Source organism: Podarcis melisellensis, assembly GCF_964234715.1.
Source record: "Podarcis melisellensis genome assembly, chromosome: 11".
Lineage (NCBI taxonomy): Eukaryota > Metazoa > Chordata > Lepidosauria > Squamata > Lacertidae > Podarcis > Podarcis melisellensis.
Window position 1 is genome coordinate 52,857,664 of NC_138543.1, and position 27,630 is coordinate 52,885,293.

A 27,630-nucleotide genomic window follows, 5' to 3' on the forward strand; every position below is an offset into this window, starting at 1 on the left:
TGAGTAATACCCCTCCCCACCTTCTCACTATATAGAAGGGTCTGGAAACTTCTGTTTCAGTGTATCTGAAGAAGTGTGCATGCACACGAAAGCTCATACCAAGAACTAACTTAGTTGGTCTTTAAGGTGCTACTGGAAGGAATTTTTTTTGTTTTGACTATGGCAGACCAACACAGCTACCTATCTGTAACTGCTTCCAGATGCTGTGGGACTCCCAATTCCTATTAGCCCCAAATAGCATGGAGAACAGTCAGGGATGGTGGGAGTTGGAGTCCATCAACATCAGGAGAGCACCAGATTGCCTACTTGTGGACTACCCTGTAAAGCTGCTGCAGTTGGACATACTGGGGCAGATAGACACCCGTTTACCCAATCAGGACCCTAAACATTGAAATGGAGAGGACCAACCTGGTTCCATCCTGTCACAAACAAGCCTGCTTCATCCTGAAAAGGGGTTTTTGTGAGCCATTGTTCTGCCAGGACCTCTGCGGAAGCAGCCAAACACGGCAGGAAAGGAGGGGAGAGTCATTGCGCCTGAAGCCCACCTTCGATTCTTGAAGGTTATTGGAGGCAGGCTCTTGCTTTTTGCAGAGTTACTGGCATTTCGACAGTCCTTCGGAATTTTGCGGTTTACTCTTCCCTTCCCTTCCCTTTTCTTTTTTGACACTCGCATGCATTTAATTATGGCAGCAGTTGGCAGCCCCGGACTCTCCTAGCAATTCTATTTAAAAGGCCTGTTTTGAGGGGTCCATAACTCAGGACTTTTAATTTGCAATGGGCTGAAACTTGGCAGACAGTGAGCCAATTTCAGAATCCGTTCTGTGGGCTCTAAATCTAAATATGATGGCAGGAAATGCCTCTTCCGAGAGGCAAGATATAGTGCTCTGCCTCTTTGAATTAGAGCTTCGCCACGGTGTGCTTGTAGCTCATTGCTGCCTCCAAATCTCTACCCAAAGGTTTAATTGGTAGCCAAAGGTTTTGCAAAGGCCGCAGAGCCTTTTGCCGAAGTGTTGGTTGGAAAAGGCCTATGTTCTCCTCTCTCAACAGGGAGATGATCAGGAAGCTGGGTTGTCCTGACTTACGTGTATGGGAGCTTTGAAATTCACAGTAGTCGAAGAATTAAGTCCAGTGCATCCCACACCAATTGTTTGCATTTTGCATCTAATGGCTGAATAAATTGGCAATTCACTGTGCCCCTGACTCTGCATGCAGTAGCAAGAAAGAGCACATCGGCTGCCTTTCATCATGAAAACAAAGAGCCTTAATTTCTGTAATTAGCAGGGCTGAGGCTTGGGTTAGAGGTGCTGACTTTTGATCTCAAAAAAGTACCGAGCAAGCCCAGAGGCTGGAACCAAGCATGAAATTTGACAGGTGAGTGTATTGAGCCAGGATAGAACTTAACTCAATCTGATGGGTTTTGAAGCCAGGGTGTAATCTAAACAGGCTGTAGGCAGAGCCTGGAAGAATCTGGCACTAATGGAAGAGCGATGGAGAATGAGTGTGCAATGTGATGAACAATGGATTACTGGCTTTTCAGCCCCCAGTACTATTGTTTTTCTTACGTGAACAACCCTAGACTCTGGTCTGCTTGGAACATGGGAGTTTTGCCTAGATCTTTTGTGTGCCTCTGTTGTTGGCGGAAATGTATTCTTAGGTTCCTTCTGCATTCACAAAGACTTCTGCTTTTGGACAGCTGCACCATTTCTGCTTCTTGAGAATATTTGAAGGAGCGATTATGACTTCCTATACACTGTAAGGACTTCCATCTAGCTTTTCCTCATAGCTTTCAGCTTAAACAAAAGCCTCTTCTGCTTCCTTCTCAGGTGGACCTACCATGACTTCTTCAATAGGTATCGAATTCTTATGAAAAAGAAGGACACCTCAAAAAAGGAGGACAGGAAAGTGATTTGCAAGATGCTGCTGGAAAGCCTAATTAAGGTGAGCAGGGTTAAGAGTCTTTCCACATCCCCACATGTTGCCTTGGTACTTGAGTTCCCAGGTTCGCTTCCTCCTCTGCTGCCCAGCTGGCCAGGTGTTGCCGTGACCTGGGAGACCTTGGAGATTCTAGCAGAATAAAACTCTGTCAGAAGGATTGAATGAAGTAAATGAGACATGGCCATGGGAGTTGTTTTGCCCTCAGTCTAAAAAGGACCCTTTTTGTACATTCAGATCCTTAAGATTACTTTACCAGTCTTTTGCCCATTCCGGGGCCTCCTTTTAATTTCACTTTATTAGAGCCAAATTGAGCATCATGTCTTCAGCTGGTTTGACTGCTGTTCTTGTGGGTGAATGTTGGGAATTGCAGTTCAGCTGTATGGAGAGAGCTTAGGGCTGTCTTAACAGAGAATTCGCAGCAACACACATGGGAACTCCAACCCAGATTCTTTGGGGAAGCCATGATAGTAGAACTGGTATAACCTCACAAAGTTTGCGTTGTAGATTAGGGTTCAGGAGACCACAGTGACTTTGTCTGCAGCAGAAAGTTTCAAATCCTTTCCCATTCTTGTGTTATTGCTCAGAGATGAATAAGCATAACAAAATATGGAAAATTTGACATCTGCCCCAAACTTACTCTGAGATCGCCTGAGCTCTTATCTCGATTACCAAACTTTTAAACAGGGCTGCCCTTCTAGTTATATATTTGCCCTCTCCAGCCATACATATTTCTTGCATAACACCTTTGAGTCTGCCAGGTAAAGACTTTACAAGGGGAAAGATCAAATCCTTCCTCATACCAAATTAATGTGCACAATAGAGTTTCCTGGGGATTCATCAAAAGGCTGCCATTTCTTCCAACGGGGTCTGGTTAAATTGACCCTCCAGAAAGGTTCCTGGCAAAGCTAAATAGTAATGTATGAAGTAACTCCAGCGACCGCTCCTTTCTTTTGTTGGATTCTGACTTGCAATGTCACAAGGCTCCATTGCTCTCTGTTGCTTATGTACTCCTGAATCTGAGTGTATGAACGTTGATAAAAGGGTGTCAAAGCCCAGGAATGGCTGTGGCTCAGGTGCAGAGCATCTGCTTTGCATGCAGAAGGTCTCAGGTTCAATCCCTGGTGCCTTCCCAGTAGGGCAGAGAGAAACTCTTATCTAAAAGTCTGGAGAGCTGCTGCCAGTCAGTGTAGAGCTACTGTATTTTTCGCTCTATAGGACGCACTTTTTCCCCTCCAAAAATTAAGGGGAAATGTGTGTGCGTCCTATAGAGCGAATGCAGGCTGCGCGGCTAAGCCCAAAGCCAGAACAGGGAGACGGAACACTGCGGAGCGCTCCGTCTCGCTGTTCTAGCTTGGGGATGGTAGCCGCCTGAAGCCTCCGGAGCGCAGCGGGAGTTCCCGCTGCACTCCAGAGGCTTTGGGTGAATGCACCTTGAACGCACCTTGTTTTAGAGGGGGAGAACAAGAAAAAAAAGTTTTTCCCTGTTCTCCCCGTCCTATGGTCCCGGTGCGTCCTATAGAGCGAAAAATACGGTAGATGGATCAATGGTGTGACTCATTATAGGGCAGCTTCCTGTGTTCTTCTCCTCTTCTGCATTGACTGGCAGCTGCTGTCCAAGGTCTCAGACAAAAGGGTCCTTTTGGTCCCTTGCTATTTGAGGTTCTTTTTTAACTGGCAGTGTCAATTAAGGACCCGCAGCCGACCTGCAACCCGTCCAGATGTTTCTAATTCCAAAATTTGTTGTACCACCAGCACCCAAGGCAGCAGTAAATAAGCTGCAAGTTGCACATCATAAATTTTTTGAAACTTCATGTGTAACCTGAAAAGGGGAGAACTGGGTATATGTTTGGTGTGCAAATGTGCCCCTAGTTTTTCTTACGCTCATTGTTCCCCACACTCTGACCTGTGTGAGAGGAAACGGGTCAGTTGTCTCATTTTGGGATACCTGCCATCTGCACAGATGTGAAGCTTACACCTAATTTCACCCAGTTGCAAAATGTGATACAGGCCGTCTTGTGTGCTGATGGGGAAAACTAAACGGCTGTTTCCCTTAACCCAGTTTCCCTTTATGCTTTTGAAAAGGATCCTGACAAGTTCCAGTTTGGGCGGACCAAGATTTTTTTCCGGGCGGGCCAGGTGGCGTACCTGGAGAAGCTACGGGCGGATAAGTTCCGTGCTGCTACCATCATGATACAGAAGACCGTGCGGGGCTGGCTGCAGAGAGCGAAATATCAGAAGATGAAAAAGGCAGCGCTTAAAATCCAGAGGTATACCAGAGGACACCTGGCACGCAGGTAAGCAGTAAAACACACGCAGTGTAAGAGATACGAATTGATGCTGATAACTTTGATGTCTACTTCAGCTTTATATGTTGCAACCCAGTACATAAGAACTTGCAAAGCTGCCATATACTGAATCTTGGGGATGTGTAACTAATACACTGGTACCTCACAAGACGAATGCCTCGCAAGACAAAAAACGCGCAAGATGAAAGGGTTTTTCGTTTTTGAGTTGCTTCGCAAGACGATTTTCCCTATGGGCTTGCTTCGCAAGACAAAAATGTCTTGCGAGTTTGCTTCCTTTTTCTTAAAGCCGTTAATACCCAGGGAATCCACGCTCCGCAAGACGAAAGAATCGCAATACGAAACAACTCGCGGAATGAATTAATTTTGTCTTGCGCGGCACCACTGTATAGTGACCTCCAGATGGAGTCCAACAGCAGTTTCCATCAGTCCAAGCCAGCACAACGAATGGTATGGGATGGTGGGAATTGTTTATTTATTAATTATATGTCTGTACTGCCCTTCATCCAAGGACCACAGGGCAGTTTACAATACAAAAACACATAACGTTGTTGGCACCCGTCTGTCTAGAGAGAGTGTGTCTCTTACATGAAGGTGTTGCATCGATGGAAGTGCTACCATTGAAAAGCCTGGTTTCCTTGAAGCTTCCAGGTATCAAACTTCTGGCCAGGGTGATAATGGTGCAACCATGCTTCACACAGCAATGAACATGGTATCAGTGGCCTCCCCAGCTAATGTTCCTTGTTATTTCTACTATTTTCTTGTAAGTTGCTTTGAGACACTTTGGTGCAGAAAGCCACAAATTAATATTATTAAGGGAAGTCATGTGCTTCAAATGTACATTGAATGCCCTTTAAATATACGGCGTGGCTCTCCCCACCCCCTAATAATAATAATAATAAATTATAATTATAATATTATAATAATAATAATAAATTATTATGTCCCACCCATTATTTATACCCCATCCATCAGGCTGGGTTTCCCCAGCCACTCTGGGCGGTTCCCAACCAAATATTAAAACACAACGCAGCATTAAACATTAAAAACTTCCCTAAACAGGGCTGCATTCAGATGTCTTCTAAAAGCCCAATAGTTGTCCAATAGTTGTTTATTTCCTTGACATCTGCTGGGAGGGCGTTCCACAGGGTGGGTGCCACTACCGAGAAGGCTCTCTGCCTGGTTCCCTGTAACCTCACTTCTCGCAGTGAGGGAGCCACCAGAAGGCCCTTGGAGCTGGACCTCAGTGTCCGGGCTGAACGATGGGGGAATCATGTCTTTGCCAAGCAAGTATTGTTTTAAATAATTTGCTCTAATGTTTTGTGTCCCTTTCCCTTTGGAGCAAACCTTGAAGACTATATATTATTTGGGAATATACAACAAATGATTCCTCTCTTGCAGTGGGCGAAAGTCTTTTTCACTCATGCTGGCACCTGCATTGTCCTTGTGTGATAGACTTGGTTTCTGCCATATGATAAGAACAGAGAGCCCTGCAGGAATCAAACGCAATAGGAAATTGGATCAGCCACCGCCACTTTCACAAGTTCTTTTTTTTTTTAATCGCTCCAAGCAAAGAACAAATAATAAAATCCAATGAAGCACACTTAACCATCTCGAAAAACTTGAGGTTTTATAAATATTTATTGAAAGAGGTGTAATAACGAGCTGTCGTATATTCCACAAGCCAATACTCTGATCTGCAGTACTACATGAGGATTCTAACTGCATCCCAAATTAAGAACCATGTAGGAACCGCTTGCAGTCCTGCTCCTAGTTGTTGCCAAACCAGTGCACATTGCTTTAAATGTCAAATCAATTTGCTGCCGTTGTGCTGGATTTCTCGTAACCAGTAGTTACGCTGCACTACACTTGCTTTTGGTGCTGGGGGACTGGAGCAGCTAGCCGCGATGAGGATGTCTTTTAGGGCTTTAAAATTTAAGGCCGGGATGTGAAAAGCTAAGAGAAACGGAGTTGGTTTATGTGCTACATTTTATTTCAATCCTGGAAGGGCATTAACAACTTTTCGGACACCGTAGCAAAGTTTAATAAAAGTTGCCAGGCAGGGCCGGATCGTCTGTTGGGCAGACAATACATTTGTCCCATGTGGTGGCCTTAAAAGGGCCACCCAGCAGCCACCTTCTACACACCACCAATGTCTTCAGTGGAGCTTAAAACCAGTGAAGAATTTAGAAAGCACAAGTAAAAGGGTATGGGGAGCAGTGGCAGAGGAAGCTGCTTGGGCGCCTGGGGTGGTGTGCCCAGGGCAGGGCGCATTGCCCATAGGGACGGCGCACACCGCGGGGGCCTCTGGAGTCTGCCTGCCTCCTTCCACTCAGCCACCCTACTGCTGGGGCGCAGGCAGCAGGTGGGCTATTTGGGCAGACCGGAGACTGCGCACGCCCAAGCCACTGCATCTTTCCTAGGAGAGACGCATGGCTCGGGTGCACTGCAGGCCTCGCAGTGAGTGCTGCCTCAGTGGGGTGTGACACCCAGGGCAGCCCACACCTACCAAACACCCCTTCCTCCGGCTCTGATGGGGAGAATTTGTTTCCCCACACTTCCCAATTCACTTTCCATCTCACAAGAAGTCTGGGTTGTTCTCTTTCTGCTTTGAAGTGAGCAGCTTACCACCCAAGTGCTGCCAAACCCACTTGAATTGTGCAACTTGAATTTGCTGATAATGTGATTTGACTCTCATGGCTGTCCAGGAGCAACAGCCTAAGGTAACAAAGGAAGGGACTGCAGCATCGCCCCATCTCACTCCACCGGCACCCCCAGCTTAATCATATGTTTCTAATAAATTAAGACGGATGCAAATGAGAGACAATGTGTTTTGCACAACTGGAACACAATGAGTCTTGGGGTGAAGACTGAGAGACATTCCAAATGGTGGTTTTGGCACTCATTTGCTGCATTTGGGGGGCGTTTGTTTTCATGGCAGAGAACGTTAGCCACTTCCACCACACTTGGTGGAAGTTCCGACTTCAGATACTCCCAGGAAACCCTAATTGAGAACTGAGCATACTTAGCAGCCAAATAACATCGAGTGTCAGTTGGAAAAGAAAATGAGAGGGAATACAATGGAGCAGCCTGGATCAGGGCATGACTGGCTGTGACCCTGGACAGGAACTATTACTACTAGTGAGGGAGGACACATTGCAAAATTTGGTTACAGGTCTCACTTCTTCTTCTTCTTCTTCTTCTTCTTCTTCTTCTTCTTCTTCTTCTTCTTCTTCTTCTTCTTCTTGTTAAACCTTTTAATTCTTGCACTTTTACAGACTGGCTGACCGTCTTAGGAAGACGAGAGCAGCCATTGTTTTACAGAAACAATATCGGATGTTGAGGATCCGCCGGGCCTACCAAGCAATCCACAGGGCTGCCGTCACAATCCAAGCCTTCACCCGAGGAATGTTTGTCAGAAAGACCTATCGAAAGGTAGGCGTCTTCTTTTTGAAAATACGTTTCCCGTCAGTATACAGGAAACTTCCAACTTGACCTATGAACGTTCTGTCTGGCACTTGTTTTTGCACTTTGTGTTTGGTTGGAGACAGTCATGGCCTTCTGAAAACAGCCACAACACCTTTCTCCCACCCACGAACCCAGCTTCTAATTTTGTGTTACATGTGTACATAGCAGCAAATTAGAAGCTTGAGGGTCCAGTTCATTCTCAGGTCAAGGAATCTATGAAAGCTCAGCTTGGAGCCGCCGCCTTGTGCTCAGGGTTTGGGGAGATGCATGTTGGTGTTGTTACTAGCCATAGGTACCCATGACACTTGGCTTTCCCCCTAATTTAGACTGAACCACACTGGAAGCCTGCATAGATCTCCTGCAGCAGAAGACTGTTGGTTTGGAAGGCATGAACAGTGCTATTGAACCACCAACACCACTTTTTTAAAAATGAGAACTGTCCTAAACTCTTTTGTCTCCAGCCCTGCATGCAGCTTTGCCGCTGATCACTCACTGACTTGATTGTCATTTAACACTTCCAGATGGTTGCTGACAAATTCAGGTTGCACAATTATGGTTGGTTGGGAGGTGTTCTGCAGCAGACACACTTCCTAAGAAGATGGGACTTATTTGCGATAAGGAAATTGATGGGGGAAATGCACAGGAAGATTTGGGATAACACTTGCTTTGACGCAGGGTCATCTAACCTCCCCACAAACAAATTGGAATGAATGTTCATTAACCAGCCAACATCATCTAATCTCCCTGCAAAGAAACCAGGATGAATGCTGTATAAACAGGTCATTTGGAAGTGAACTTTGTCTGTGGGCAGGATTGCAGCGTTGACTTTATTGAAGACCAGTGTTAACTACTTGTGATTTGTTCTGAGTTGCCTGTATTTATGAGGCATTCAGCACCTTGCTAAGCTGTTTTTTTTCCATCAGGGCAAGGATTTCCGCTTGCAAGATGGAATGACCCCTCCCCACTCCTCCCCCAAACGCTGTTCTAGGGTTCTTCCAGCCATCCCAGAGCCAATTTTGGGGGTGTGGAGGAGCATGAAGGAAGCCCCTTTGCACAAACGGAAATCCTTGCTCTCAGCTTCCAATAACAGGATTCCTTAGGTGAATACACCTTTTGTGTCCCAAATTAGTTGTGGTCTTAACAATTTGACCAAAGCTACACTGTGTCTCTTATCTCAGCTTCCCATCCGTAAAATATTGGCAGTGACATTCAATTCACAAAACAGTGTGGAAACACAGCAAATAGTTTGGAGCAGACTGCGCAAGGGAAATTACACAGGGAGCTGCCTTATTGCCAGGTCAAACTTTTTGCCCATCTACTCCAGTATTGTCTACTCTGGCAGGCAGCACCTCTCCTGATCCTTCCCATCACCTGCTGCCTAATTCTTCTAACAGCAGGACAAGGATGATGTCAGATTTGAACTCCTATCATTGGGTCACTCTTCCTAGGAGAACAAAAGGAATTTGTTCTTTCTTTTCTGACATGGAAGCTTGTCCATTTTCAGAGTCCAAAAGCACTAGCTGCTCTTATTTCACGGCTCAAGCTGCCCAGGCAGAAGCAATTCTTCTGCAGCCTCTCAGAGACTGCTAGTTTAATGAAGCTGTTCTCACAGAGAGGTGCCCCATGGCAAAGTGGAAATCTGGAAATGTCATCCGTATCAGCCACTCAGTGGAGAATTTACCTGACAGAACAGGTATTGGAATTACACTTGAAAACGCATCTGCTTGGTGAAGTCACTTTTACAGCTGGTCCTAATGATCTCTCTCCTTGTGGTGGCCAGTGCTTCTTCCACAGGGGCAGCTGCCTACATGTGGCAAAGGCGATCCTTAGGTTCATTCACGGAGAACAGGAGCTGTAACCTTAAGTCTGCCTTCCCCTTCAATTTGGCAGACAATTCAGAAGCCCATTTTTCTGGGTCCCACACACACAAAAAAGCAGCTGCTCTGCGATCACCCAGTCACTCACCTGGGTAGAGTAATTTCCATATCTACTTTTTAAACCTGTCTTTGGAGTCACAGAATGCCTTCATTTTTAAATGTGCATGCACCATTCAAAATCTGCCTCAAGTTGCATGAACTTTGTGCTTTTTGCATTCATAAACCCAGCACAAATGTCAAGTGGGAACCAGTATCACGTGCATTTGATTTTTACAGAATTGCTTTGCTGGATCAGACCTGGATTCATCTAGTCTGCTTCTGTTTGCCTCTATATCTGGTCGTTCCATTTAGCTATCATAGCAAGTAGCTGTTTGAGAGACCCCTTTCTCCGTTATTTTTTCTCTCGCCTTTTTTCTCCTCTCAAGGCATCCAAGTTAGTTGTCATCACTCCGTCTTGTGAGAGTGCCATAATATTATATGGTCTTATATTATGCACATGGGTGCATGGATGGCAACATTAAGAAGCAGTTTTGATCTGTCTAGAAAATAGTATGAAGCATTGAGAAGGAGGAAGAATGTTTGGATGTGGTGCTGTTCCCGTTGCCACTGTGGAACATGCCACACAGTGTGACAAACAAGAAAGTGTATCTAACTGCTGTTACTAACGAATGTGGAATTTGGCCATAAATGTGTTCTGAACAGCACCAGTGTTAGAACACTATAGGTGGAAAACATCTGTCGCCCCATGACCTGTATGTGAACCGTCTGGGCAGGGTGGAGCATGAAGATGGCCAGTGTTGGATGGCAGAGTCCTGAACTAGATGGCCATTTGGTCTGATCCAGGAAGGTATTTTTCATGTTTGCTGTGTTAGCTATGATACGATTGATGAAGTGCTGCAGAAATGAGTCCTTGGTTAACCTGAGGTTCCTGTGGTATGAAAGTTATACATCAACTGTATGATGCAACGACTAACCTTGGCAGCATTCTTCATACTGGTAGAGAGAAACCGCAACAGCTATAACAACAGCTACGGTTACACCGATGGGGCCATACTATATTGCCGTCATGGGCTCTTCTCCCCTGCCCTCCCCACTTCTCCTGAGGGTCACTTCATCCCTGTGTTTTGCAGATGCTCATGGAGCACAAAGCTACCATCATCCAGAAGCATGCCCGAGCCTGGCTAACTCGGAAGCATTTTGTCAGGTTCAGAAGTGCGGCTGTAGTTCTCCAATGCTACTTCAGGCGCATGAAGGCCAAGCAAGAGCTGAAGGCCCTGAAGATAGAGGCGAGGTCAGCAGAGCACTTGAAGAGGCTCAATATTGGCATGGAGAACAAGGTGGTTCAGCTGCAGAGGAAGATAGATGAACAGGTAAACCCTCCATGAGTCCTGCTGTGTAGTGTATATTTGGACCTCTCAGCTGCTCTGGATATAGGTGCATGGGTGGGGAACCTGTAGCCCTCCAGTTATTGTTGGGCTGCAATTCCCACCCTTCCTGACCATTAGCCATGCTGTCTGGAGCTGATGAGAGCTCTAGTCCAGCAACATCTGGCAAGCTACAAGTTGTCCACCGTTGTTGTTGATACTGTCTTTCCATGCCCACAGAATATTCTGCAGCTGCATCATCAGAGATAGCAAAGAGCTTTAATCCACCTTAAGCGTTCATTTAACAATATATGTATATGTGTGTAGCTAGTTGGATACAATTAAGTTTGGGGTACTCCTTTTACTCTTGCCCCTACTGACAGCCTGACCCCAATAATCACGTGCTTGCCTTTGTTCAGGCTCAATAATTTCAGGAACTTGTTTGTTTGTTTGTTTGTTGCATTTGTGTCGAACCTTTTCTCCAAGGTACTCAAGGTGGCATATACGGTTCTCCCCCTCCTCAGTTAATCCCCACAACAACCCTGTGGGGTAGGAAGGGGTGAGGGCCAGTGACAGACCCAAGGTCACCCATTGCTGAGTGGAGAGTTGAGTCCTGGTCTTCCAGATCCTAACGCTAACCACTACGCCACGCTGGCTCTTCAGCTGGACTGCTGCTCAGAAATCTCTGTAATAGCACGCATAATTCGCAGCACCGTTGCTTTCTCTCGCATTTGTGTGTATCTCTTGCTTTATTCAGGACACTTGTCCGCTGTGGCAAATTCACTTTGGAAATGGAAAGCTACAGACATTTGTTCCATCCCTGTGGTTGGTTCTTATTAGTAGAATCCATCATACTAAGACATGCCTTGTTGTGTCAGACAAGTAGAAGAAGTCAGCCTCCAAGGAAGCAGTTCTGTAAGAAGAGGGGGCCTGAAAATCAGGGCTGGGGGAGGGAAGCTTGGTCAGTTGAATCAAGATCTTCTTAGCTTTTTGTCAGTCCAGTAGGTAACATGACTTGGAATGGGTTAAATGGTATATCCGCCCAATCAAGAAGTCAGGTGGGGTTTGGGGTGGGGTTAGGGAATTCATGGGTCTTGCAGGTTAGCCAGGAAGTCAAAACCTCACCCTGAAGGGCCCTAGTTATTGTCCTGTCTGGCTCTGCATCTCACATCACCACAGGGACAACCATTTCTGAGCAGAGCTCTTGGATTGAGCAACTTCCTGAAGATCAAAAGATGGCAAACAGAAATTGACAACTTGCTGATCTTCAATGTGTGCAGTTTTTTGTTGTGTTTTTTAAAAGAGCCTTGCTTAACCTTGGCTCAGACTGAATTAAGGAAGACAATTGTTGAGTCCTGAAGAGAAATCCCTCTTGTGTACAGATTGGTTGTGATGTTAAAAGGGAGCTGCTACAGAGCCAAGCTTTCCTGCTAAAGCCTCTATTGTGCTGCTCCCCCATCGCTTATCGCTATTGACTGCCAGAAAAGCCATGCTAAGACAACAATAAAGGAGATAGGGATCTTTAGCCTGTGATGCATTTTCTGATTGGGGAAGACAAGAGAAGCACTGAGTTCTCATTTGGATGAGAGGTGCCGATATTGGAGGATTTTCTCTCTCTAGACAAACATATAGATTTAGAAGGGGCCTCAGCGGTCTGATCTGTTGGCCTTGCTCACGACATCTGTAGCTAAATAAGTTACTGATTGACATCTGTCAAATTTTTAAAAGCATACATTTATTCTGACAGAAGAACATAAGAGGCGGCAGCTGGATCATGGTAATGGCCCATCTAGTCCATCATTCTCACATTGGCCAACCAGATAGCCATGGGAAGCCCACAAGCTCATAACTCACCTCTCCTTATAGAACAAGCTTGTTCCTAAAAGTGAACAACAAATGTCGGGAATTGTCAAAAACAACTGGTGGGGGGGCTACCAGGTTGGTGATGGCTGGCATAAGCTTCTGTGAACAAGAGCAGACTTCCATCAGATGCCTTGAATATGATCCTCAGTTTTTAGGTTGGAGTAAAGGATGTGGGTGGCGCTGTGGGTTAAACCACAGAGCCTAGGACTTGCCGATCAGAAGGGTGGCGGTTTGAATCCCCGTGACGGGGTGAGCGCCCGTTGTTCGGTCCCTGCTCCTGCCAACCTAGCAGTTTGAAAGCATGTCAAAGTGCAAGTAGATAAATAGGTACCACTCCGGCAGGAAGGTAAACGGCGTTTCCGTGCGCTGCTCTGGTTCGCCAGAAGCGGCTTAGTCATGCTGGCCACATGACCCGGAAACTGTACACTAGCTCCCTTGGCCAATAAAGCGAGATGAGCGCCGCAACCCCAGAGTCAGTCACGACTGGACCTAATGGTCAGGGGTCCCTTTGCCTTTACCTAAAGGCAGGGGAGGAATAAAGTTGGGAGTCGGATGGCACTGGACTTAGTTTTGGTGCTTGTTATTCTTGAGGGTGTCCACTCCTCCCGCCCGCACCCTTAATGGAGACTCATGATGATTGAATCTCAAAACCTCTCATCAGCGTTGATGTAATCGTCTCTAAATTGTTTGCTGCCCATCATTTTTGCTGAATTGGCAGAAACGTTGTTGACTCAGCACATTCTGCATACGGTTTTTTCTTACGCTCGTCTACTGAAATGGTGAAGGGTGTGAAAGAGATGTTAGCCTTCCCCCTTACGACACATCTTTCACAGTTTAATTATATCTGCCTTCATGGATGTTTGTGATTGTGTTTCACCAGCTTTTCGTCCTCAAGCTTGCTCAGATCCCTGTGACAAAAGGGGTGAACATGTCAACAGATTAGATCAAAGTTTTGTGGGCATTGCTGAACCACAGGCATCAGTGCTCTCCTGCTGCCCGTTAATGTGTTCCTGCTTATAAAAGGAAGAAACAAAGTTGATCTGAGATTATTTTTTCCACGCAAATCAGTGCTGCTGGCTGTTAATTAGTCCTCAGCGTGGATTTCCTAGGAATATCAGGCCAGCCTTGCTGCCTGTTTGGACTTGATGCTCTAAGTGCCCTGGGCTCACACAGTCTTCAGAACATTTTAAGAACGTAAATGTTGATGTAGCCGTCGGCTCTTCGGCAAAAGAATTACTGCTTCTGTCTCTTCAGCCAGCTCTTTATCTCCCGCTACCGCCACCCCAAGCCTCCAAGCAATTCACTTAGGCTTCTCAAATATAGTCTTAAAAGATACTTAACGACTCTCCCAAACCACCTTTTACTCTAATTTCATTTCAGGGCCTGCCTGATAGTTACAGCTCTTGTTCATTTTGATGGCAGCCCTGTTATAAGGTATCTTCCTAAGTACTCCCTTCTCAGCATTTAAAATCAGAAATGGGGGGGGGGGGATCTGCCAGTACTGGTGTAACCACTTTCCTACCTGATCCCACAGACTTCCTTTGCCACTCTGCTAGTCTTGAACAAAGGAAATTCAAAGGGAGACTGCAGCATGACATAATCATCATCATTTTATTATTTATACCCCACCCATCTGGCTGGATTGCCCCAGCCACTCTGGGCGCCTTCCAGCACATATGAAAACACAACAGAACCTCAAACATTAAAAAAAAAAACTTCCCTATACAGGGCTAGCTTTAGATGTCTTCTAAAAGTTGTATAGTTCTTTATCTCCTTGACATCTGATGGGAGGGCATTCCACAGGGAGGGTGCCACAGCTGAGAAGCTCCTCTGCCTGGTTCTCTGTAGCTTCACTTCTCACAGTGAGGGAACCACCAGAAGGCCCTTGGATCTGGACCTCAGTGTCCGGGCAAAACGATGAGGGTGGAGATAATCAGGTACACATTGCTGAACTTCCTGATGAATTGCATCATCTGTTGCTTTAATTGGAATAATGAATCTTTCATCACATACCATGTGTTAATTGTCTTATCAATTTCAATATGCTTGTGTTGCGTGGCAAGCTCCCAAACCCTCCTGAGATGTTAAGGAATAATGACACACGAGACCAGTATTTTAGGTTAATGGGCTAAAAAAGACCACAACTTTGTTGGTTACAAAATGTGAATGGTATTGGCTTAGGCACTGGAAACTAACCGAGTATATCTGACTCCTGTCTGCAGGAAGTCTCGGAAGGGTTAACCACCAGTGGGGGTAGCCCTGCTGATGCACATCAACTAGGAACTCCCCCAGGGTCATGCCATGGCCCTAGCCCCCCCCCCATCTGGGGCTTTGGACAGAGACCACACCCCTTGGATTCCTTTAACGGAATACCCTTGAATTAGGAGGAGTAAGTGATGGCCACTGCCTCCCCTCCCCTCCAACTGACTAAAGAGCCTAACCTTAGGGAGGGAGGGAGAACTGTGCAAGCAGGAAGCAAAAGGGGGTGAGTCGTCGACCGCAGGCGATTTATGGTAAATAGCCCAAGCCACGCCCCCAACCAACCGCATTGGTCGGTCCAAGGGATGATGCGGCCAAGGATACCAATGGCACAGGGGCTATCCTGTGCCATGCGCGTGGGTCGGGCTTGTGCCCTGCCCACAACATCATCTCCCTGGGAACAGGAAATGGCTTTACCATCAACAGCGCTTTGTGAGTGGTCACTGTTAAGCTTTAGCCCTACCTAGAGACAGGAGAGTTTTGACTCCGTTCACTTTTATAAAGACCAATCTATCTAATTCACACTTTCCAATGTAATATATAAACTGAAACACATCAAACCTTTTAAATTTGCACTCCACCGAATTTTGCAATGCAGTTCAACTTCATGCTGCACCCAAACCCATCCACAGGCTCTGTCTTGCTCCAGAGTGAGTTCTTGGTTTACCTCTTATGGTTTGTCTGAGAGAGAAAAACTGTGAGTCCAGCTTCAGCTATAGCACTAAGCAAAACCATGCCTTAGCTGCAGAAAGATTAGGGGAAGACTGCTGCAGGTGTGATCTTCACTTCACATCTTCACTTCAATCCGTGTCTGCATTTGCACATTTGTGTCAATCCATAGTTTGGCTTAGCTGCACATGTGAACTCGTCCAGTGTAAAGGGAGAGTCTTAGAGGGTCATAGAGTTGGAGGCAACTTGCAGGCCAGTGGAGGTGTGTTTAATGGGCACACATTCAAGAGCTGCACAAAGCAGCTGTACTGTGCTTCAATACATTGGCCCGTTTTATACATTCCACCTTTTCTGCTCCCTCTTTTCTGTGTCAGCTCCCTGACTATCACAAACATAACGTTTCACTTATATGCCTGGTACATAATCCATGGTTTTTCACATTGCAGCAAAAACCTTCTGAATGTGGGCTGCGTTGTGCTTCTTGGAGCTGTTATGTGCACAGGTGATGGGATCTGCGCCATCTCCCCTTCCATATTTTGTCTCTCGCAGACCATCTCCCAAATTCGCTTTCTTTTCTCCTAGTTGGGCTCTAAGAGCAGGTCTTGAGCTGGGTTGAAGTGCCATGGGGTGCCACCTACGTGGAATTAGGTTTGAGGGGCCCAGGTTGCTCACCCCTAGTTTAAAGAAGTGGGTCTGTATTTTTTATTTTGTACCCTAACTATCTGACTGGGCTGCCCCAGCAACTATGGCTGCCATCGTAAACACACTTACTCAGGAGTAGAGGTCTTCTGTTTATTCCCACTGATGACTGTGGCATATTCAAGACCGACCAATTTATTATGACACATTTGTGGACTAGAGTCCAATCATCTGATGAAGTGGACTTTAAGTCCTCAAAGGCTTTACAGTCAAACCTCGGTTCCCAAACGCCTCTGTTTTGGAACGTTTCTGCTCCCGAGTGCCAAAAACCCAGAAGTAAGTGTTCCAGTTTTCGAACTTTTTTCGGAAGCCGAATGTCCAATGCGGCTTCCACTTGAGTGCAGCCAATCAGAAGCCGGGCCTCAGTTTTCGAACATTTCGGAAGCCGAATGGATTACATTCAACAACCGAGGTTTGACTGTACAAGACTGTCACTGCAACAGGCCAACAAACGCTACCCCTCTGAATATTATTGCTTATAGTAGCATTTCTCGGCCCTGTGATCCTTAAAAGAGAGTTGTATCACACTGAAAAGATATCAACAAGTAATATAAACCCAATATTTTTAAATTGTAGTATTCGGACCTTTGGGGGGGGGGACAGTACCTCTGTCAAGTGCTGAGCTGTGTTCATATATTCCTTCTCACCTACCCCCAAATTGCAGAACAAAGAATACAAGCTCCTGACTGAACAGTTCTCCGCAGCCGCCACTTCTCATTCCACCGAGATAGAGAAGCTGAAGAAGGAGCTGCAACGATATCAGCGGAAGAAGGGAGACGCCAACCAGCTTGCAAGCTTGCAGGAAGAGATTGACTCTCTCCGGTTGGCCCTGGAGAAGGCTCACGGGGAAAGAAAGATAGTAGAAGACACCTATACAAAGGAGAAAGATGTGCTCCGAAAGGTAATGCTCCCCAGGATTTGCCAGACTTTCCATATTGCAGTGTCAAAACCTTGGACACACTTTCTGAAAGCTTGCTAGTTGGTTTTGCATTTCTCGCTATTACAGATTCTGCATCCATCTGCAAGGTCCACTGACATTTCTCGAGGCAGATTTGCACTGCCAAATTCTTCCTTGCAGTTGCATACATGACTACCTAGGAAAAGGCTGCTGTGAAACCAGACTGTCCACTCAGGGAGAAGGCAGACACCTCCATAATCTTAGCTCACCTTTGGGGTGGGGTATGAGATGGCTGCTGGTTCTGTATTTAAAGCTCGTATGTCTTTGAAAATGCGTTTCTGTGCATTTTGGTGTTTGTACATGAAGAGTCAGGGGCCCAGTCAGCTGGCAGTTCTTCCCTGAACCGAATATATTTTGATGTGATAATACTGAGTGTTTGCACACCAGGACTTCATTTATTGCAAACTGGTGTTGCAAATGGGTTGCTGTTTATCTGTGGGTTGTTTCCTGCTAGGTAGTGCTCAGAGTAGCTCTATTGAAATTAATGGACCTGGTTAATATTGAACACAAAACTATGCAACCAAAAAGGCTACATACGTGGTTCTTTCTCTTGATACAACTCCTGCTGTTCATAAGAAACTACCGTATTTTTTACTCTATAAGACGCACCAGACCACAAGACGCACCTAGTTTTTGGAGGAGGAAAACAAGAAAAAAATATTCTGAATCTCAGAAGCCAGAACGGCAAGAGGGATCGCTGCACAGTGAAAGCAGCAATCCCTCTTGCTGTTCTGGCTTCTGTTGATAGCTGTGCAGCCTGCATTCGCTCCATAAGACGCAAACACATTCCCCCTTACTTTTTAGGAGGGAAAAAGTGAGTCTTATAGAGCAAAAAATACGGTACATTTTGTGCTCAGGACCACATCCTGTGGGCTTGTTTTTTTGTTTTTGTCTTGCCGTGGTATTGCACTCTGCAAACAGCCCTGGGCTTATGTAGCTACTTGCTTCTCTGGGCTGAATAGATTTGTGAAACCCAGAAGCTTGTGCAGTGCAGTTGTCCTAGGTGGGCACTGGGCATCGCCATACCATGCTAGTCTTCCATTATTGTGTGAGAGACCAGAGGCTATAATGGGATCTGGCAAACTTCCTAATTTCTCAGCCTCTAGGAACACCCCTGGTTTCCCAGTTGCCATTCTAGATGTGGCCTGGCGTTTTCTGTGCACACAGCAGAATGAAGTGATCAGAAGGGGAGAACCAATTCAGATTGCATTTTGGGGAAATACATAAAAAACAACCCTGCTTCTGCTTGTAAAACTCTTTGCAAGTAGAAAAGTAGCATGCCAGAAAGACAACTAGACTATATAAATTCTCTCTCCAAAGGGGAGCTGACTTTGCTTTGCTTGGGGAAGCTTTCGAAAGCAGGAAGCCCCACCTACAACTTTTAAGTGCTCTAATCCACTCTACAAGTTTAGTGCTCTTATCAACATATTCTATGGCTTATTGTAAGTAGATCAGGTCTACCTCTCATGTTTTCCGGTGGATAGGTTTGCTCCAAAAGAGGTGGTTCCTTGTGGGCCAGGGTGACAGAGTTCTTCTCTGTCCTTCTAGGTTAGGCAGCAACACACACAATATTTGAAGAGGAAAATACATATAATAGTTTTTTGTGATGTCACAGGCATGTGCCCCAGGTAGCTCCATTATTGCCAGTCCCCTTGTTCACTGTAGAAGATGATCCACTGCAGAAAACTTTGGCTGTTTTTCTAGGTGACCGTTTCGTTTGCAGGAATGCACACGAAACAACAGACCTAACAGCTGTGTTCAGAACTAATGCTCCAAAGATACTTTGGAGAGATCATTTCATAAATGAGCTGTTCTAATTTTGTTGCTTTAGGGCTTTTTGGCTCCCCCTCGCCCTCCAGTTTTCATGCACATTGAATAACGCCTTACAAAAGCCATTTGAACTTTTCTTGTAATAAACTGCTTGCTTCCCACTGGCCCCTGTTATCCATTTAGGGTTTGGCTTTTTAAATGTCATGTGCACTTATTGATAAAATACCTCTGCAGTTTCCTGCCTGCCAAGAAAACTGGGGAATGGTTATATGAATGTAGATAAGAATTAGGCTGCTGTATGGATGAATGAGGCTTAGCAGGCATGTATTGTTGGCCTTGCTAGGATGGCAAAAAAAAAAAATCTTTATTATTCTGATGTATAAAGCCTTCTTTCTCCAACAGCTCAGAATCCACGTACACGCTCTGTGTAGCAATTTTCCAAATTATAGCTGTTCTGTTCCGAGTTGCAATTGTGTAGACTGAGAGGAACACCACAGTGAAATTTGGAGTGCCAGCCTGCAGCCTTGTCCATGTGCAGCCCAACCAAGCCAATATTTCATGCGCTAAAAGCAATTCAGCAAAGTAAGACTGCTGTGGCTAAATAGAACGACCTTGTGTGCGACATGTCAGTGTCTCCTATTTTGCCAGTATTGGCTCTGGGATATGAGAAGCATTCAAGTTACCCTGAGCCTTTTCCTCTCTGTTTTACTTCTCTTTTTTCTTCTCTTTTTTTTTACCCTCAGACAATATGATCCGAGGTGTTTTTATTAATGTTATGTGAAAGACTAATTGCACTGTGGCAAAGGGGGGGGGGACACAAGACATCAGGAATATCCACTGGAGTCTAGCAATGGCATGAATTCATTGCATCAGAATCACTGAGGAGGTATCTCAGATTCACGTCAAGTTTAGTTTGGGGTGGGTTCTTCGCTTAGACATTCTTTCTCTTTCTTTAACACGAGGTTAAAAAACTCTCCTCAGAGTCTTCACCATGACCTACAGAGTCGTCTCAAGGTTTTTTCATGTCTGAGGCATAAGGTCCAAGTTTGCCTTAGACAGCAAACACTGTTTATACTAAACATTAAGACGTGGGTTAAACCAGAGAGCCTAGGGCTTGCCAATCAGAAAGTTGGCGGTTCAAATCCCCATGATGGGGTGAGCTCCCGTTGCTCGGTCCCTCATACTGCCCACCTAGCAGTTTTAAAGCACGTCAAAGTGCAAGTACCTAAATAGGTACCACTCCAGTGGGAAGGTAAACAGCGTTTTCATGCGCTGCTCTGATTCACCAGAAGCGGCTTAGTCATGCTGGCCTCATGACCCAGAAGCTGTAGGCTGGCTCCCTTGGCCAATAAAGTGAGATGAGCGCCGCAACCCCAGAGTCGGTCACGACTAGACCTAATGGTCAGGGGTCCCTTTACCCTTTACCTTAAGAATGTAAGAATAATCCGCTGGATCAGGCCAGTGGCCAATCTAGACCAGCATCCTGTTCTCACAGTGGCCAACCAGATGCCGATGGAAAACTTGCTAAAAGAAACTGAGCTCAACATTATTCTCCCTGCTTGTGACTTCCACCAACTGCTCTTCCCACCCGCAGCAGAAGCAGAACACAGTCATCGTGTCTTGTGGGGAGAATTGCTCATGTTTTGCTTCCTGATTTCTACTGGCATGTGGCTGGCCACTGTGAGAACACGATACTGGACTATCTCCCTTAATGTCCTTTTTGTGATTTTGCCAATGACTTGGGGGGTGGGTGGACTTTAAAAAATCTCAACGACATTTGTGTCTGGATTTTCACTTTTTGAAATATGGCAACCCCAACTGACCTGGCTGTTCTTATGTCTACTAGCCATTGATTTATACCAAAGTTTGCGCATTCTTTAAAAAAAAATGGTCCTTAGAGTAGGCTTTTTAAAAAGCAAGCCTTTCACTGTTGTGTATCATTATTCTAGCGATCGAAGGAGGACAAAAAACCGGTTTGGCTATAAAAGCCAGCCAGGTGAAACTCTGTCGCTCCAGAGAGTTAACTGACCTTGAGTTGCCTTACATTGTGGGACAGTAATATTGCTCTCCTGCTTTCTCCTCAGCGGATATCGGACTTGGAAGAGGAGAATGCGCTGCTGAAGCAGGAAAAAGAGGAGCTGAACAACAAAATTCTGTGTCAGTCGGAAGGTAAGGAGGAGCAGGACCTATGGTTTTATTCAACGCTGGAGATAAACCGGGCTGGCAGTTTTGCTTTTGTTTGTTCCTTGTGTTATGAGCCCTTTCTCCCTTAGCGCTAGTTGTGATTGATAAGCAGAAATGTACTAATCTTCTGGGACGTGGGTGGCGCTGTGGGTTAAACCACAGAGCCTAGGACTTGCCGATCAGAAGGTTGGCGGTTCGAATCCCCGTGACGGGGTGAGCTCCCATTGCTCAGTCCCTGCTCCTGCCAACCTAGCAGTTTGAAAGCACGTCAAAGTGCAAGTAGATAAATAGGTACCGCTCCGGCGGGAAAGTAAACGGCGTTTCCATGCGCTGCTCTGGTTCACCAGAAGCGGCTTAGTCATGCTGGCCACATGACCCGGAAGCTGTACGCCGGTTCCCTCGGCCAATAAAGCGACATGAGCGCCGCAACCCCAGAGGCGGTAAGGACTGGACCTAATGGTCAGGGGACCCTTTACCTTTACCTTACTAATCTTCTAACAGTTCCTCTTCGCCTCCCTCCCAAAGACATTGTTGGAATAGTTTTCAGGGAGGTGAGACAGCAGGAGGGGAAGCTGATTTAATTAAGCGTGGAATAAAAAAAAAGGTTTCCACACATGCGCACAAATTCCCCTATCTTCAGTTACATTTTTTTGGATCTAATCAGAGGAACTGTAAAGGGAAATTACTCGACAGTGTCAGCAAACAAGTGGTGTTCAGACAGCAGTATTTGCACTGCAACAAAGGGCCTCTTTAACATAACAAGGCACCGTGAATGGATCATTTTAAAAACTGACTTAGACACTGGCAAGCTGAGAGAGAAAACAGGCTGGGAAAACCATAATGTGCGTGAGGAATGCAAGCGCTCAGTAAATACCTTTGTTATCTAATGGGTTGTACAAGCTTTATCATTTTGACAGAGGGCTTTCTTTCATTTTTAGGGCTGTCACCCTAAAAAAACGTTGCTTGATGGATCAGATGAGTTCTATCTGATCCATCGACTAGGAACAAACTGCCTTGGTGCACCTTGAGGCTTTTCCACACTTCCTAGGCTCAGATTCGAGCAGTTTTCTGTTTGTCCTGCCACTTTCCTTAGGAAAACTCACTGTTTACTCCTGAACTGGAACAAACATCAGTCATAAATTATAAATTATACACTACTTGATATTTTTTTAATAAAAAAAACCAACCCTCTGAGCAGTTTACAAAAGTTAAAACAGTAAAGTCAAGAAAAAAGTAACAACCCTACTTTAAAACATACAAAAGGGGAAAACACCAAAGTAGATTAAGATTGCCTCAGCTTTCTAAGCATCCAAAACAGGCACCGAAAAGAGTACAGTAAAGGCGCCTGTTTGATCTCAAGAATCAGGGAGTTCCAAAGTGCAGGGGCTGCCACACTGAATGACCGAGTTCCTACAAATGCAGAACAGGTATTGTGTGGCACCTGTAGCAGTGCTGCTCGTGCCAATCGAAGTGGTTGAGTGGGCATGTGTGAGGTAAGACTATCTCATAGGTAAACTGGTCCCAAGTTGCTAAGGGCTTTATATTTTAATAGTAACACCTATTTACTAGGAAATAGTACTAGGAAAAATTGAGGGCACAAGGAGAAGGGGACAACAGAGGATGAGATGGTTGGACAGTGTTCTCGAAGCTACTAATATGAGTTTGATCAAGCAGTGGGAGGCAGTGGAAGACAGGAGGGCCTGGTGTGCTCTGGTCCATGGGGTCACGAAGTGTCGGACACGACTAAACAACCATAGGCGCCGACTCCATGGGGCTTGAGGGGGCCCGAGCCCCCTCAAAAATTCGTTTGGGGGGGCTCCGCCCCCCCCAATAATCTCCGGCGCCCCTCCAGCAGAGCGCCATCGCCGCCCCTCCCCCAGCCCAAAATGCACAGGGAGGGGCGGGCTGCATGCCTCCTGCCCTCCCTCCCGAGCAAAAGCTCCACCCAATTTCCTTTGGAGCTGATCACGAGGAGGCGGCGCCACTTTATTTGCATATTCATGAGCTTATTTATTATTCATGAGCTTTCCCGGGCCCCCCCAATATTTTTTATAAGTCCGCGTCCCTGTAAACAACTAAACAACAACAACACAGTAACGCCTTGAACATGACCCAGTATCAAATGGGTAACCAGATCTCTGAGTGCAGTGGTAATATGCTGACAAGGCCTCACTCCTATCAGCAGTCATGCTGCAGCATTCTGCTCTAACTATTCAGCTTCTGGATCAAGCACGAGGGAATCTTCTTCAGGCTTCTTATTTATTTCAGAAGCCAGCAACATATAGCAGTATGTGTAAGACTGTAGGCCAGTCCTCACCAACCTAGTTACCTCCAGATGTTTGGGAGAGCCAGGATCGGTTCTATTTTTTTCTGGAAAAAGAGGTGCCGGAGCTCACCACTTCAGTAAAAATTCAATAGTTAAACATGTCAAATTTGTCTTCTTTTTGTTCTGTAAGGTGAGTTTGCACAAAATGCAGTCAAGGAAAATCTGCTGACGAAGAAGGAGCTGGAAGAGGAGAGAGTTCGCTATCAGAATCTTGTGCAGGAGTATTCGAGGCTGGAGCAGAGATATGACAACTTAAGGGATGAAATGGCTATCATAAAGGTAATGGGATGCTATGATAGGAGCAGATAGTATTCCGTCAACTGCGATAAGTTCACTGGCTATATTTTGGGAAGCGCTTCCAACCACAGCAAATACCTGTGTGTTCTCTTTGAGCTGACAGAAATAATTAGTGCTAAGCAATATCCCGTGAACATAATAGATTTATGTGAGATATGAGAACTAGTGTAACTCCCGTAGCTCTACTGAGTTAGGCGCCATCTGCATTGCACATTTAAAGCAATACCATACCACTTTAAACCAACATGGCTTTCGAAAAGAATCCTAGGAATAGTAGTTTGTTAAGTCTGCCGAGACTTGTTAGGTGACTCTTATTCCCCACACAGAGCTACAATTCCCAGAGTCCCCTCGGAAGAAGGCTGGACTGTTAAACCACTCTTGGAATTACAGCTCTGTGGAACAAGTAAGAGTCTCCTAATGACTCTCAGCTTCCTTAACAAGCTACAGTTCCCAGAATTCTTTGGGGGTGAGTCATGACCCTAAAGGGAAAAAGGATGGGGGGGAGGAGGTAAAAAGCAAACTCCGGCACCTGATTTTAAAATTATGTTTCTGAAAACAGCTAGCTGGTGTGGAGAAAGTTGGGACGCGGGTGGCACTGTGGGTTAAATCACAGAGCCTAGGATTTGCTGATCAGAAGGTCGGCAGTTCAAATCCCTGCGATGGGGTGAGCTCCCGTTGCTCGGTCCCTGCTCCTGCCAACCTAGCAGTTTGAAAGCACGTCAAAATGCAAGTAGATAAATAGGTACCACTCCAGCGGGAAGGTAAACGGCATTTCCGTGTGCTGCTCTGGTTCTCCAGGAGCGGCTTAGTCATGCTGGCCACATGACCCGGAAGCTGTACGGTGGCTCCCTCGGCCAATAAAGCGAGATTAGCGCCGCAACCCCAGAGTCAGTCACGACTGGACCTCATGGTCAGGGGTCCCTTTACCTTTAAGGAGAAAGTTAATGTACCCTTGATGGTGTGGTGGCTGCCAGGTGATTGTTGACGAAGAGCTGGAGAAAGCTGATCGCTACAAAACCTGTGCAATAGCCTCCTTCCCTTCTCTCCCTCTGTTCTGCAATCTGATAGAACAGCTGCCCACAGGTGGTAGTTAGGTAACTTTAATACTGTCATCTCTTTCCATAGCAGACCCCAGGACACAGAAGAAATCCATCGAACCAGAGCAGCCTGGAATCAGACTCCAATTACCCGTCAATTTCTACATCTGAGGTTGGGGATACTGAAGATGCAATCCAGCAGGTGGAGGTATGAAAGTTCAATTCAAACAGGGTTTGGGGGCAGGGTTTTTTTAAGCGGGTCCCTGCATGGTCACCGGAGTGCCATGACTTTCTCTGAATGAGGCGGATTGAGTGGAGATGTGGTTTTGAAATGTGACTATTAAGTTTTCTTGTGCTGCTGGAAAGCCAACACTAATTATGTAGGGAGCAGCAGATGTCAAAACCTCAGCCTCGCATTGAGAAAGTTGCACTGTTTATATCTTTAATTAGGCAATTAAAGAGGATTAATTTTTAAACGCACGCTTTTAGTTAACAGTTAGGGCTGTACACGGAGAGCATTAAGTAACGATAATTAAAAAGAAAGCGAGTGGTTAATAATGCATTTATATAACATATTTCCCTTTCAAAAGGCTTCTGAGCGCCTTTCCAACCCTCCTGAGGACTGGCTTTAGGCACTCCTATTGTGTTTTCGGAGAGATTTCCAGCCTCCCTGGTACACTTTCAGCATAACCAACATTTTAAAGTACATTAGGGCACAAGGCATTAATGTATCTATCCGTGCAGCATGCAGACTTGGTGGAGAATTCAGAGCGACACTCCGAAGGCTTCCTTGTGCTCTCCAAAAGGACTAATAGAACAAAATCCCAAGGTTCCTGGAAGAGCATTTGAGGAGCCAAAAAGGGTAAAGTGGACCCCAGACCATTGGGTCCAGTCGTGACCGACTCTGGGGTTGCGGCGCTCATCTCGCTTTATTGGCCGAGGGAGCCGGCGTGCAGCTTCCGGGTCATGTGACCAGCATGACTAAGCCACTTCTGGTGAACCAGAGCAGTGCATGGAAACGCCGTTTACCTTCCCGCCGGAGCGGTACCTATTTATCTACTTGCACTTTGACATGCTTTCGAACTGCTAGGTTGGTAGGAGCAGGGACCGAGCAACGGGAGCTCACCCCGTCGTGGGGATTCGAACTGCCGACCTTCTGATCAGCAAGTTCTAGGCTCTGTGGTTTAACCCTCAGCGCCAACCGCGTCCCTTGAGGGGCCATAGGACAGGCTATATTTCTCTCTCAGCCCCCAGAGAGGGAGGTCCGTGGGTGAAGAAGCCTCCCCGTTGTGGGCACAGAGCCTTCTGCCACCCTTCGCACCCCACCATCGGTAACAGCAAGGAGTTACCAGGTGGTAACTCCAGCGATTGGGGGGCTGGGTGCAAAGCCCTCGCATTCCCCCAACATCTCCCCAAATTGTGTCCTTGTCCTGGAGCCATCACACTGATTTCCCCTCCCTTTTGGGACCAAAGGGAGAGGAAATATGAAGATGAATGAATGGTCAGGAAAGAAGGCCCCCCACCTTCCACCATGCCAGCAGGAGTCCAGCAGGGTTTTGGATTGGCCAAATTTCTGTCTCCATTTCTGCCCGCTCCATCCTTGTAAGATTAATCTGCCTAGGATGTTAAGAATGCGTTGAACTGAAGTAATGAGTGCAAGGGCTAAGGCCGATATTTTCAACCACTTAGAGTAGACAAAATGCGTTCAGCTGGCATGTCCGGTGGCAGAGGTTATGATTGAAGGGCTCTGTGGCTGGCGTGTTAGGGGCTCTAGAGTGAAAAGCAAAATGGAATGGAGGCCAGACTACCGCTGTTATGGATTTGTCTGTTACGGATTTTCTTGTGGCCTTTAGTCACTTCACCTCTCGGTGCTGCCATTTCCCTCCCTGTTAAATGGGGTGTTTAGGATCGTTAGTTACCTGACCATCAGAGCTAAGAAGCCGAAGATGGATTTGTGAAATTGCTTTCTCTCTTTGGATGCAACCCGTTCCACCAAGTGCAAAGTGTCAAGGCCTCTGACACCAGTAGAAGCTGCTGATTAAGAGCTTGTGCATCTCAGTTTTTTCTCTCTTTCTGTCCTGGCTTGGATGCATAGCATCCACAGAGCCACCTTCATTCCTTATATATGTGGTAGACGAGAACTAGTGGTGCAATCTGTGCCTTTAAACATCCTGCACGAAAACTTGTGCAATTTGGCTGCTTCCACAGTGCACATTTACTGTCGAATAGCCACACGTCATTAACTCATTTTTTACAGGGCATCTGCATGATGTTGTGATCAAAACATCCCGCTCCTGTGTTTTCCCTGCTCAGCTAGATTTCCCCCCCCCCAGACCTCATAAAATCTGGAGCAGCTGTGTAATCCAGCTGTAGAGGAGTCCTCATGCAGCTGTTCAGTAGGCTGTTTGTCCAGTTATTTATTGTTCTATTTATAATTTATTTTTATTTCTATCGTATACTTCAGCCAGCCAGACCATGGGGTGGTTTACCAGTAACCAATCCATCAAATAAACACATCTCAGAAAATACAACAGTAAAATACAAAAGTGGAAATAAAACATAAAAACTCCACCTCGTTTTTATGTCCTACATGACTCCCATCACAGTGGTACCTTGGTTGT

General features: G+C 46.0%; 1 protein-coding gene across 3 annotated transcripts in view; it reads left to right on the forward strand.

The window, feature by feature from the left end:
- Positions 1–27,630, forward strand: part of MYO5B (myosin VB) — a 295,897-nt gene that overhangs the window by 218,723 nt on the left and 49,544 nt on the right. For all 3 annotated transcript variants that reach the window (XM_081929539.1, XM_081929540.1, XM_081929541.1), the window contains exons 18-25: positions 1,824–1,938; positions 4,018–4,229; positions 7,517–7,673; positions 10,714–10,953; positions 17,102–17,338; positions 21,250–21,334; positions 23,806–23,954; positions 25,098–25,217. In XM_081929539.1, the coding sequence (XP_081785665.1) occupies positions 1,824–1,938; positions 4,018–4,229; positions 7,517–7,673; positions 10,714–10,953; positions 17,102–17,338; positions 21,250–21,334; positions 23,806–23,954; positions 25,098–25,217 (1,315 nt within the window). The remainder of the gene's footprint in view (positions 1–1,823; positions 1,939–4,017; positions 4,230–7,516; positions 7,674–10,713; positions 10,954–17,101; positions 17,339–21,249; positions 21,335–23,805; positions 23,955–25,097; positions 25,218–27,630) is intronic.